This window comes from Nasonia vitripennis, chromosome 3 (assembly GCF_009193385.2).
Source record: "Nasonia vitripennis strain AsymCx chromosome 3, Nvit_psr_1.1, whole genome shotgun sequence".
Classification (NCBI taxonomy): Eukaryota; Metazoa; Arthropoda; class Insecta; order Hymenoptera; family Pteromalidae; genus Nasonia; species Nasonia vitripennis.
This window is the reverse complement of record NC_045759.1, coordinates 11,599,605-11,612,393: the sequence shown is the minus strand read 5'-3', so window position 1 is coordinate 11,612,393 and position 12,789 is coordinate 11,599,605. Positions and strand designations below refer to the sequence as shown.

Genomic DNA, 12,789 nt, shown 5'->3' with positions numbered 1-12,789 from the left:
TCTCTACCTGCCGACGCGTTTTCGGCCGCTACACGAGGGATATGAGCGTTTATCGTATCTCCAGATGCTCCGCCCATTTCTTTGCCTTTTCATCGTCTCTCGGGGAGAGTAGCAACGATAATGTTGTCCTAATGGTCGGGCGAAGAAAGCGCGTGTGTAAGAGAAAAAAAGATATGAAATTCCCTTTCGTGAGGGAAAGTCGTCTTTGTCTCTTCGTATATACCCGTATATACCCGCCCCGGCGTGAATGATTTTTTCCCTCTTTCCAGTTCACTTTATAATCCCTCTTTGACATAAGTACTTTTAAATTCGGATCTCGAGTTATCATAGATATATATTTTTGGCTTTATCGATTCGAATAACATTTGCTCTCTGACGCGCATGTTATGTTCGACGAGAGTCGGCGCGTTTTTTCAAAACAGGAATAATCTATAAAAAGTGTCGCGTGTTTTTATGCAAATTCAAACTGGAAGTAGATCGAACCAGTCGCACACATTTCTCTCGAGGCGACAATCGATCGCTTTCTTACGAAAAATCCCCGCAGCAGCGGCGGCTGTTAAACGAGTCGACAAACAATGTAAAAAAGACGACTCCCGCAGACATCGTCGTCATCGCGCCAATCTACCAAGGGCAGGAAAAATTTGCATCAAACGCGCGCATAATATACGCGTCATCGTACTGGCGAATAGATCGATGTATCGACGAGCCCATAGCGTCACACCACACGCATCTTCGCTGATGTAAATGTACGTATAAGCGTGTTTGGCGGGTGTGTGTGTCTTATTATGAAAAAAAGGAGAGAAAGTCGGAACGCCAACGCGAAAAGTGCACTGCGAAATCGGTGGCTTCCGGCGCGTCGAGAGCGACAAAGGAGACGGATGTCCGCGGATCATTTGACCGGAAACCGAAGGTTCACGCATTGGCTGATAATCGCACAATCGGCCACATCCTACGCACGGCTCGTTCTCTCTCTCTCTCTCTCTCTCTCTCTCTCTCTCTCTCTCTCTCCCTCCCTGTGCGTGTATTATACGTGTATGTGTACACATATTGTATGTATTAGAGGCTGCTGCTGCTGCTCTTAGCAGTTGTTTCTCGGATTATGCGAGAGTGAGTGCGCGCAGGAAGAAAGTCTATGGGCAGTTCGGTATTCCTATTGTGTGGTAATACACGCAGAGTCGCTTTGATGCCGCGTGAATGAGAGGCTCAGACTGGTCTTTCGGTTTATTTTCGGAAGAGAAGATCTATTATTACGCTGGCACGTGGTTTGACGACCTTTACGAATCTTAGGTCGCGCGAAAAAAGTAATCGAGGAAAAAACGCCAGTTTTTACGCCTACGCCGTTGCTTCATTGATACGCCATTCTCGACACGTAGTCGCATTCTTATCAATGAAAATCAGCGCAGACTTTTAAATACAAACACCGCTCACGCACACAGCCGGCTTAGCGCGATAAGAAGCGAGGCGCCTCGAAAGACCCGCTCATTAATGACTTTGGCACGGCTTCTTATTTATCAATGAAACCGGCTCAGCGGAACTTGAGCGGAAACTTTCGTGTGATATACAGGTATACGTACACACAATGCTACGTTTCGGGGCCGTGAATGAGAGAGGATATACACACACACACACACACACACACACAATGTACGAAATCGGACTTGTTTACTTTCGTGCTCGCGGGAAGAGACATTTCGCGCTGCGCTCTTCTCCTTCTTCCTCAATATTGGTCTTGTTTAATTAATATCTCGCCGGCGCTCTTGTTTTCCTCCCCGATAACTGTGTCACGCTTCCCTCGGAGCGGAAGTTTGATCTTTAAATATTTCGCGACGTTTTCGAATTTCCATTCATCATCATTATCGCCGCTTTTTTCCTCTCCATTCAGACGATCGATCCGGAGATCCGACTCTCGTAAAACTGACGGCTTTCCTTATCGGCTGTGTCAATAAAATAATTCCCTATCAACGGCGCGCACAAAGCGAAGGCGACGCTGTACGTATACCAAAAGCGGCTTGTGCTTCGCGAGCGCGCGAGAGCGATAAAGCGATTGTTCCCCGGCGCTTTTACATTATATCGCACGGAAATTCCTCTGTGTACACACCGGGAGCGAGAGAGTAGACCATTGTCTCCGACAGGGGCGAGAGCATCGAGACGAAATAATTCGCGAAATTCAAATTTATCCGCGTAAATCTCCCGACACCCACACGTCGGGGATCTCGTCGACAAACTTTCCGTGATGAAATATCATCCGGCCGAGCGACGGAATCACGTCCGAAATGAAAACTCGCCGGCCGAGCGAGCGCGCGCGCACGTCCCACGTAAAACTTTGGCCTTTAAACTCCTCCGAGATTTAGGGCGAACTTAAAAATTTTCCTCCCCATGTATAACGTATACAGGTCTCCCGACGGAGCCAGCGAATTTGGTATTTCCTTCACGTGCTCGCGCGCAAGAGAGAGAGAGAGAGAGAGAGAGAGAGAGAGAGAGAGAGAGAGAGAGAACGTCAGCGGAGAGGAAGAAGAAGCAGAAAAAAAGGGTCAGGGGCTAACTTGGAAGGATTCGGGAATCTCCGTATGGCTGGAGGAAGTTCCAAGGCTCGTTAATGGATAGGCCAAAAGTCGTTTCTCCCACGCGGCCACCAACGAGTGTCTACAGGGGAAACTCGTCTCTCGCGGCTGCGTGATTTTCTCTCTCTCTCTCTCTCTCTCTCTCTCTCTCTCTCTCTCTTCTCTCCCACTTGCTCGTCTCGCCCTCTTACGTTCTTTGACGTTTTTTGCGTGTGCGTAGCTCTAAGTTCGATTTGTAAACTTCTCTGCCGCTGACGTATCCGACTCTCAGTGTCGATTTCAATCACGAAGAACTTGGACTTTCTCGAAGGTCATGATGTTGGCACAAGGCGCAACTGATATCGTAAAGAACAAAGTTAAAATAACTCGGCATATTTTTGTTCAAACTCGATATTGATAGTTGTGCGCGACTGGTACGCGCAACAGGTGTGTGTAAGTGAATTCGACCTTCTTTGACGATTGTCGAGTTATTCCAAAACCGTATATAAGATGAATAATTCGTATGAACATAACGAATCGAATATACAAAGTTCACCCATTCGAGTAACAGGTCTAGTCGCGCACAGCCGCGCAATTTGCCTTGAGCATAGAAAAATTTCCTTTATCGCTCAAAACAAATTCGCAGTGACTCAAGGAATCTATTACGCAACCATCATCAGAAACGACGCACCAGTTCCACTGTAAAAAAATCCTCGTCTCGCGCGTTCGCGCATCGAGACCAAAAAAAGGCGATATATGAATTCGAGTAATAATAATAAGAGTATATAATAAAAATAATTTTCCCGATCCATCAGCAGATAAGTCTCGCGCGCCGTTCACTCTCTCGGCGCGCACACGCAGCGAATCAGACTACGCACCGACGCGTCTACGCCTTATAGCGGCAGCACGTGCTGCGCCCGCCCACGCACGCGCGCCATCGCCATTCATAAAAAGAGAGCGAGTCCCGCGCCCTCCTTTTACGCGCACGCGCCTGCCTGCCTGCATGTTATTATATATTTTATTACGTATTATGGTATACGTCGGCAAGTATACTGCTCGTAAATGCGAGGTGAAATGTAGGGCTTTGATGCGTTAATTAGACGTGGCCCTCGTTGACGAGAGAGCGGAAAAAGCGCGAGAGTTCTGAATGAGAGCGTGCGGCACAGCTGTATTTACTTATAAACAGCCGAGCGCGCGAGCCGATACGGCTTTGTTTAAAGGCTGGCATAAGCTTGTTATAAAACTCAAGGCGCTTCGTAAACGTGCCGTACGTGCAAAACTCGAGAGAGGAGAGTCGCCTCTCTCCAAGCGCTATATTTTTCACGACGACGACGACGACGACGACGACGACGACGACGGGCGTTTCTCAAAGCGAGAACACACAGTCCCCTACTCGTCGGATCGCGATATTTCAGCAGCAGCAGCAGCCGCCAGGAAGTGCAGTTGACTTTTTTCTCTGCTCTGTATACGGCGGCAGCTGTGTAGCGCTTTTTCTCTCTCTTCTCCACCATGACGTCCGGAAGACGACTCCTCCGTCGTGTCGCCGCCGCCGTCGCACCGTCTATGCTTATTGTTCGCGATTTGGCGAGTAGTCCCGTGGGCTGGGCTTTTGTTTCGGGAAGCATAACGGATGTTTATTGCCGCCGTGCTATGTGCGGGCACTGCACTTTTACCGTCTGAGTGGAGAAGCGTAAGTTGTCCGCTGATTTACGCTTATGATGTCGTGGTTTCGAAATTATTCGAGTAAATATTTCTACGAGTCCGACGTGTTATACCGCGCATACAACGGAGGAGATGAAGCTGTCGCGGTATAATATCCGAGCGGTGTGTATGCACATCGACGCTATCCTGTCGCGCGTCTCTCGAATTCACGGAAAGCAAAGCAATTCGGAGCAGTGGCTCGGAAATTGACAATGCCGGGGGTCTTATGTCTTAAGATAATCGGATTGAACGTCGAGCGTTTGTGCGCTCGTCGCTATATCGAGAGATATAGAGTTGTTCCTCTGTCAGATGAATTTCTCTCTCTTCGCGCGATCTATATGCATGGCGCAGGATCGCTCCTCTCGGAATATTGACGGAAATTGAATATTTTTTCGCGGTAGGCCAGACGAGGATGTATAATTAGAATTCGAAGGATGATGGGGAGGAGCCTCTTGCGGTTCCCTTTTGACCTTCGCGCGGCGGCGAAGTCGAGGCTAGAATCTATTATACATATTAATACCGACACCGATCTCTTATGAGATTGTTCGCTTTGCGGAAATTCAATTCTTTTTATTATACACGCGCACGAAAACGGCCCCTTCTCCCCTCATCAGTTGCGCAATGTGCTATTATCTATTTTATATTATGAAAGCGAAAATATACGAGGTCGAATTTTACACGAGGTTAGAGCTACGTCTTCGCGTGCGATAACAGCGAGAAGATAAGTGCGCGGCGTCTACGAGGTACTTTGGCTCGTACTCAACGACTGCCTCTCGCTTTATGCAGGATAATCCGTGCATAAGAATGCTTGCTGCATTTTTCTTCTTGCATAAGCGACGCTGCATCAAAAAGCACTGTGCCATCCGGCGTCGTCGTAAAAAAAATAATAAAAGCAATAAAACGAAGCGAATCGATTCAAATTATAGCCGCCCCCGCACGGCCGGAATTACGCAACCCGCACGCCAACGTAGCCACTCGAAGGAAAATAAAACCGATTCACCACCGTTACAGCAGAGCGCCAGTTATCTATACCGCATACAATATACAAAGCAGCAGCGGACCCGCCGGACCAAACACGACGACGACGACGTGAGCAGGGAGGCAGGTCTCGATTTTTTAGTTCTCGCCGGCGGCGGGTATCCGCGCACGCTTGAAGGAGCGTGACCGCTTGGCGCCCGGCGTCCAGCCAGACGCGATGATATGGTATATACACATACCTACGCAAAAGTGAGGGGGAGACCGGCGGCGGCGGCGAGACACATACACACCGGCTCTCTCGAGAAAGAATTCGCTCTCTCGCGTTTTACGGGCCACTTGCCGCGACGACCGGAGAGGCTGAGGTTAAACGTGAGCAAATGAACGGATCGTGACCACCAAGCGCGAGATCTCCGTGTGTGTGTGTGTGTGTAGTATCTACATAATGTACAGCACACGCACACTCTAACGAACCTTTCAACCCGGCGCTGAATAGAGGATCGACACAGAAATCGAAACGGAATCTATATCTCATTCGAATATGCCTCCATTCGAGCGGAGGAAATTCTCAGCGCTGACCGGAACTAATCGGAGGCAGCCGGAGCAGAGCGACTGTACATGCGCGCTCGTGCGAGCTGAGAAAGAAAGCCTCCGTTGTGGAGCATCAGCCTCCTCCTCCTCGAGGCACCTTTTTTTCACGGCCTTCCTCAACGCTGCTGCTGCTGCTGCTGCTTCGCATCTCTTTCTCTCTCTCTTTCTCTCGAACCGCCGCGTAGCCGATCGAGCGATGGTCAGAGACCCCGTGGCTCTCGGTTCGTTCAACTTTCGGTCCCGCACTCGGCCGTATTAATCGAATTATAGACTTGCGCTGAGCAGCGGCTTTTTCCAAATTCGCGCGCGCATATGTACTCGCTGTGTACTTCGAGGCTTTTTTCTCTCCTTCTCTCTCGGGCTCGGATCGAGTAGGATTCCGTTTTGATAAAGGGGTTCTCTTCGCCGATTGCAGCTTTTTGGGGTTAATGGGACGTACGTGGCTGTTATTGATTCCGACACGGTTTGGCGGAGAGAAGGCGGGAGGGGGGGGGGGTGATTTCTTTTTCCCGCGCACATATAGCGCGTTGGGAATGATATTCCGGCTTTAAGCGCGCGAAATGGGATCGGGTAATTCGATGCGACGGCTTTGAAGCTCAGCCGCGGCGGTTCAAAAGTGATGTTAAATATTTTAACGGTTGATCTCGTTCTTCACGCGCGGGGACTTCGGGAAATGATTAAAACTGTGCTCGGAAATAATTCTCTTCTTCCCACCCGCTTAGCGCGCGTTTTTAAAACATAATGGAAACGTCGCGAAAAGTTTGATTGCGCGGCTCCTCGTCCGTTTGAAGCGTGAGAGAGCAATAATAACATTCTAAAACTTTTGAGCTCGTGACGTTCACAAGAGCAACTAATTAAATTCAAATTACTAGTCCATGGAAATTAGCACTGTGTATATACTGCAGCGTTGCGGCGACGGCAATTAAATTTTCACGCCGACGAGTCGACCGCAAGTTCGAGCGAGCAGCTGCTCTCTCTCTCTCTCTCTCTCTCTCTCTCTCTCTCTCTCTCTCTCTCTCTCTCTCTCTCTCTCGGTAATTGGAGCGCGTGTACGGGCGCGCGCGAGAGCTTGCATTATAAAACAATGAATTGCGCGTAGCCATATACACCCTCTCATCAGAGTCAAGCGTACGCTTAGCGCCGGGTAATTCAAGTTTCGTACGAATGAAAACCCACAAGGGTTCCAATCTATTGCTACAGCTTGCGCAAGTCGTAGATTTTTCGGAATCCGCTGCCGCTGCATCGTCGAGAGAAACTAAAGCGCAATATTCGTATATAGAAATCGCGTCGGGCAATTTAAAAAGGTCTTTTATAGCCAGCCGGCCGCGCATTGTTCTCTCCGCTGCGGTGCCGAAAAGGCGCAAAAAATATGATTCAGCGAAATCGAATAATCAACGCAACAAAAGTCCGCGCGCGGCAGAGTAACGGAAAACGGATTTCTCTCCACGTGTGTGCAGTGTCTTGATACGTGCAGGTACCATGCATAGGTAAAAAAAAGGAGGCGAGATAGGCGCGCGAATAAACGAGTTACTGACGCAACTGCAGACGCTGTCTGGAAAAAAGGGACACAGAAAAGGTTTCGTTATGTGCAGAGCTATAACAGCGGCGTAAGTCGTCGGAAAAAGGCTGCGCCAGGGAAAGAGAGAAGAGAGAGATGAAAGGCATAGACTGGCGGCGATTTTTTAACGGACGCGACTGGTGAAATGCATGCAAATACGAAAAACAAGTGCTGCTCGCGCGCACGTGCACTTTTCAATTTTCTCGGAGCGCCGCTATCTGCTCTTCTGTGTTTTTTACGCGCTCTGGTCGATAGGACAGAGCTTTTTCAGCGCGCGGATCGCTTATCACTGCAGAACGATTTAGCTGTGTACAGAATTATAATTAATGCACGTCGTATCATGCAAAAAAGAAACTAGATATATGATATTCTCGTGATAGGCAACTGTCTTCTAGAAAACTAGGATGTGTCGCTTTAAGCGAATACGTGCAAGTGCTATCAGGAGGGACGCAAAGAAGGTGCATAGGAATAGTTATGTGTACCTACGCCGAGCTTGGAATTTCGCACTCGAGAGTGAATTCAAGGAACTTTCAAAGTTCTCCCGTCTAACGTTTGTTATCCAAGCCCGACAGCGATGCATTTTCAAAAGGACGCGTGTGTGCGGGTGCGTTTTATATGAGGAAATCCGAATCCATTATTGCGCGCGTTTCGAGAGGATTGCGGAGATTGGACGAATTGAAAAATTCGATTCACCCACGCGCGAACGTATACAAAAATAGTCCGCAGCGCGCGTACGTCATAAACAGCGACGATAAAAGAAAAATGTCATTTCGCTGCACGCGCGCTTGCCAGCCGGCGATAAAAATGGAACAGCAATCCAAAACTGCGCAAATCTAATAACGAGAGAGCTGATGAGTGAGGGCGAATCTCGTTAGGTGAAAAGCTCTCCCACTCGAAAAAATGAATATTCGAAAAAAAGACTCTCTCGCTCAGCTCCAACGACTCCAATTATATTTATCCCGTTTTCTTATATACTAGGTCGAGGGGAGAGGGGGTGGGGCGTAGAGCGTACCACCCACGCGATATACCCTCTCGAACTGACCTCTTTTAACTGGGACAAACACGTTTTTCGAGGCGTCGCCTTCTTCTTCATTCACGCGAGAGCGAAAAACGGCGGTTATTATTTGCTCTCTCTCTCTCTCTCTCTCTCTCTCTCTCTCTCTCTCGCGAGTTGCGCAACTTTTTACGAGAGACACGCTTTGCTTTTATCTGCGGCACGAGCACAGGGAGAGCAATGGGTTTTGCGCGGGACACTTTTTACTGCCGGCGATGAATCTTCTCTCGATCGGGACGCGTACGTGCGCGCATAAGTATACGTGTATGTATAACAGCTCCGCGTTTTACTGGGGTAATAAGGGCCATTGTGTGCGGTCGCGGACAATGCTTCCGAGCGTTACGAAAGTTGACCTGGAGTAACTGTTTACGTTCCGATGCTGCTCGCGTGCGTTAATTCTTATATAGATAAGGCATTAGCCGAGTTCTGGAGTAATTAAAAAATGCGGAGGAGGTTCCGAGTACGCGTACTGATTAGCATCTGTATATAGGTGTATAACGCAGTAGTAAGACGTCTGAAAAAGTCGGGCCTTCCATTAGCTACTACAGCCGGCGCATGTGAAATCCAGAGGCGCGAGAGTATTACGCGTGGGAAAAGCCCATTATGCGCGTAATTTCTGTTGATTTTACCCGATACGCTCGCGGGGTTTCATTTCACATAATTTATATATAAATACACTCGCCGTCGCGTACCTATAGCTATATACGTGTAAGCACGCGAAGAACTTTAATTACGGCATTCCGAGGAATCCCGCGAAGAAATCGAGGTGAGGAGATCGTTACATCGAGAATTTTTCACTGCGAAAAAGCAACGAAATTGTCGTCGTCGTCGTCGTCGTCGTGGTGATTGCTGTCAAGGTCAGAAAATGCGACGAGAGACAACGAGATTTATGACGCGAACCTGCGCGAGCAGTGTTGTTAAAGAGAGTACAAGTCACCGTTTCTGCCGAAAGCTCGATTTGTCGGAGCTTCGTTAAATTCACGCCGGAAAGATACAACAGCTCGTTTCGTGGCTATTGTTTATTTATAGTTTAAGCGATGCTCTTCGCTCATCCTGTTAATTGGGGCTGATATAATGTACATTATAGCCTCTATCCAGCTATGGGGGTGTATTATGTGCGGGAGTAATTTTGACCCAAATTGATAGCCTCGATCGCGTGGTCGTATCCTAAATTATACTCTCACGAAGACACTTTGCGTGTGTATTGTCTTCGTGAAATTAATCGAATTACGAAAGAAGAAACGAAAACACAACATAATATACGCGTCCCGAATCATCTTCGTCGGTACACACGTATCATTATCTCTCGGCGTTTATAGTATAATCTCGCGAAGGCACCGCCGCGTCCTTCGCTCGGCGCAGCTGATTAAACTGGGTCGTTTCATTTTCATGAACGAACGAATCGCCGCCTCGCGGCCGACGATCCTTGGCTATAAAAAGCGCGCGATCAACAATGACGTACGTACGCGCGAGCGTTGCCGCTGCCGGCCTAGCCTGGCTCTCGTGCCAGAATATAAATCGCCTTATCCAGGATCTGCTCGCGGATTTTCCGCTTCGCCTCTGCGATGTTTGAACATCGTTATGTGCGGCTACTTTTCATGTGCGTCTGCGCGCGCGCGCGCGCGTGTGTGTGTGTGTGTGTAGGTAGGTAGGTCGTGCTCCGCACTGCCACCACCTCCTCTATAGCTGTCCCTCGGTGTGTGAGAGAGAGAGAGAGAGAGAGAGAGAGAGAGAGAGAGAGAGAGAGCGCAGCTGACGGAGGAGAGGACCGAATTGTTCGATCTAACAGGAAAGTACATGTGCGTTTGTGTGGGAGCATTCGCCAGACTGAGTGGAGTGGCAATTTCGGCGCGGACAGAAAGGAGCCTTGATTTAAAGCTCTGCTTTTGCCGCTTCGGGGGAGGAGTTACGATTACGGCGCTTTCGGACCTGTTGGCGCATTTTTTAATTACTCAATTAGCGAAAGCTCATGCGTCAGTCATATGTTAAAATAGCCGCAACGCTCGTTTCGTACGAACTGTAGTTGGGTAATACTAATTCCTTGATTAGTGAATCATGGAAAATTGTACTTCTTTTTTTCTGCATCTACCTTGGAGAATCTTGGAAATTTTAAAAGGTCGTAAATGGCGCTTGGTAAGTTTTGTATATGCATTGAGGTGATCAAATTGATGAGATCAGAAACCGTATAAGACATTAGGAAGTGATCTCATCAATTGAATCAAGTATCTTATTAGGCCTACTTGAACTTGTCATTGATACAATCGACTCAATTTTGATAAATGCCTTTTAGGTATCCTATAATTGGTATGTAAAGGTGTGCATAAATCACCTATGAATTGTCAGTAGCAGAAGAAAAACATTTGCATACCTGTTGCCAAAGCGTTCCTTCCAGAATTCAGCAGCATCCGATTTGGTAATGCGAAACTGATCACCGGCAAACACTCCATTTGGAAAGATAGCCTTGAGCTCTGAGAGCATGTGACTAAATACCAAACTCAGTTTTGTCAGATTTCTCCTGTAATGAGATGACTCGTCGAACATCTTCTCTTTGCCCTCCTTGAAGAGCTTGATCGCCTGCTTGCACTTTCTCATTAAATTGTTTATGAAAACACAGAAGTGCTCATTATTGTGAAGCACATGCATGCGGTCTTCGTATTTGCTGTAGATGAGCCTGAGACGCTGATATGTGTCTGGCAATATGTCCAGTATGAACGGCGGTGAATTTTTGAGGTTCATGCGCTGATGCTGACACAGCTTGACAACTTTGTCCATCAGCTTCCACGTCTTGTCAAGCATCCGCTTGTCCGTGGAGAGCTTTGGTGGTGTCATGGCATCGGCAAAGCGCCCCTGCAGCTTCTGGAAGATCGAGCTGATATGCACAGCTCGACTCCTGCTGCTGTGGCCCGAGGACATCTTGATTCTGCAACAAACAAGGTTTACTTATAGAACAACTTTGAAATGCACTTAACAAAAAAAAAGGCATCAGTCAACAGTTCATCCCATTGTTTATAGAATTGAAAAATCTCGTGCTGCAAAAAAATGCACCTCCCATAAAACCTAATACAGCAGGTTACGCACACAGAGACAGAACTCCCCTATGACCAGCAGCACAGGCTATACACACTCTCTCTCAGCACTTGTCCCCATCTACCCTATATAGTCTCAGGCGCATCCCAAGCAAGATCAAACTCTCATTACCGAAATATGTTGAACTCCGTTTCGCTGGCGTCGTTCGTGCGCAACAGTTCCCTCCGCAGTCCTCTATCTTTCTCTCTCTTTCTCCTCTGGAGCTCTCTCTCTCTCTCCTCTCTCGTACACAACCTATATGCAGTTGTCCCTCTCGCCGCCGCTAGACGAGGCTCTTCTGCATCCTGTACAAAAGCAGCCAAGTAGCAGCACAGGTAGCTACGATATAGCGCGCTGACTCGAGTATATGCGGAGCTATGCTCTCAGGCGGCGGGGCTTCCTCCTCCTCGTCCAGGAGAGGAGGTCGACGCAGGGCAGAGACATAGGGCCTGCAGCAGCGGGAGAAAGAAAGAAGCCACGCTCTCCCTCTCTCTTTCGCTTGGGAAAAAAATTGAAGGTAGAGAGTGTACCTTCACGTCTGTCTCACTCGCGAACGGAACCGAACAAACTCTCACTGTATATATATATATATATATATATATGTATGTATATATATATATATCACACACTGTATGGGGATCGCACGGAGCTCTGCAATTCAGCTGCGGTGCAATAAGATTGTTGTACACACGCGGACACACAAGAGTCGGGTAGTATGTATGCGCGCGAGAGGCGAGAAGACGAGGTTCTCTCAATGGACGCGCGTCGCGGCTTCGTAGTAGTACGGGACACTCGCATCATCGGCCGGTGCAGCAGCTCCGCGGCGTCGCGATGCGCGGATCCTCCGCATTTTCTCCTTTCCCCGCACTTCCTCGCTATCCTCGCCGACTGTCTGGATAATCGTTGTGCTCGGATGCAAGTTAATAGCTGCGAGAAAAGTGCGAAGGAGTCGCTTTTACAACTGAGCGCAGAGCGCGAGATGATGATCGCACACTCGGACGCCTACTGCGGCTGTGAGCTGCGAGCAGCGGAGGAGAGTAGCTGTACAGCGAGACGAGGATCTCGAGCTGCTGCTCTGCTGCCCGCTGCCGACGCGACGCCTGGCGGTGACACGGCGAGATGGACACTGGAAAATATATAAGCGTATGCGCAAGTATGTGGGTGGCGTTTGGTTTGTTTGGCTGGGCTTTGCCTGTGTGCGAGCGCCTGCGTCCTGGCCCCTGCGTCTTTGGACGTTGTCGGAAATGTTCGGGAAACTACGGGGATGGTGGTTCGAATGTGACGAGCTTGAGGGCGCTGGCGAT

At 48.7% G+C, this 12,789-nt stretch overlaps 1 protein-coding gene across 3 annotated transcripts in view; it reads right to left on the bottom strand.

The window, feature by feature from the left end:
* LOC100119672 (E3 ubiquitin-protein ligase CBL-B) overlaps window positions 1-12,554 on the bottom strand; it is a 44,305-nt gene extending 31,751 nt beyond the window's left edge. The window contains exons 1-2 of one of the 3 annotated variants that reach the window (XM_031926655.2): window positions 11,618-12,554; window positions 10,788-11,339 (exon numbers count right to left, since the gene is read on the bottom strand). In XM_031926655.2, coding sequence (XP_031782515.1) covers window positions 10,788-11,332 — 545 coding nt within the window. In that variant the 5' untranslated portion in view covers window positions 11,333-11,339; window positions 11,618-12,554. The remainder of the gene's footprint in view (window positions 1-10,787; window positions 11,340-11,617) is intronic. The other 2 variants (XM_008212452.4, XM_001603355.6) reach the window with 2 other exon arrangements.
* Between the last annotated feature and the right edge of the window lie 235 nt (window positions 12,555-12,789).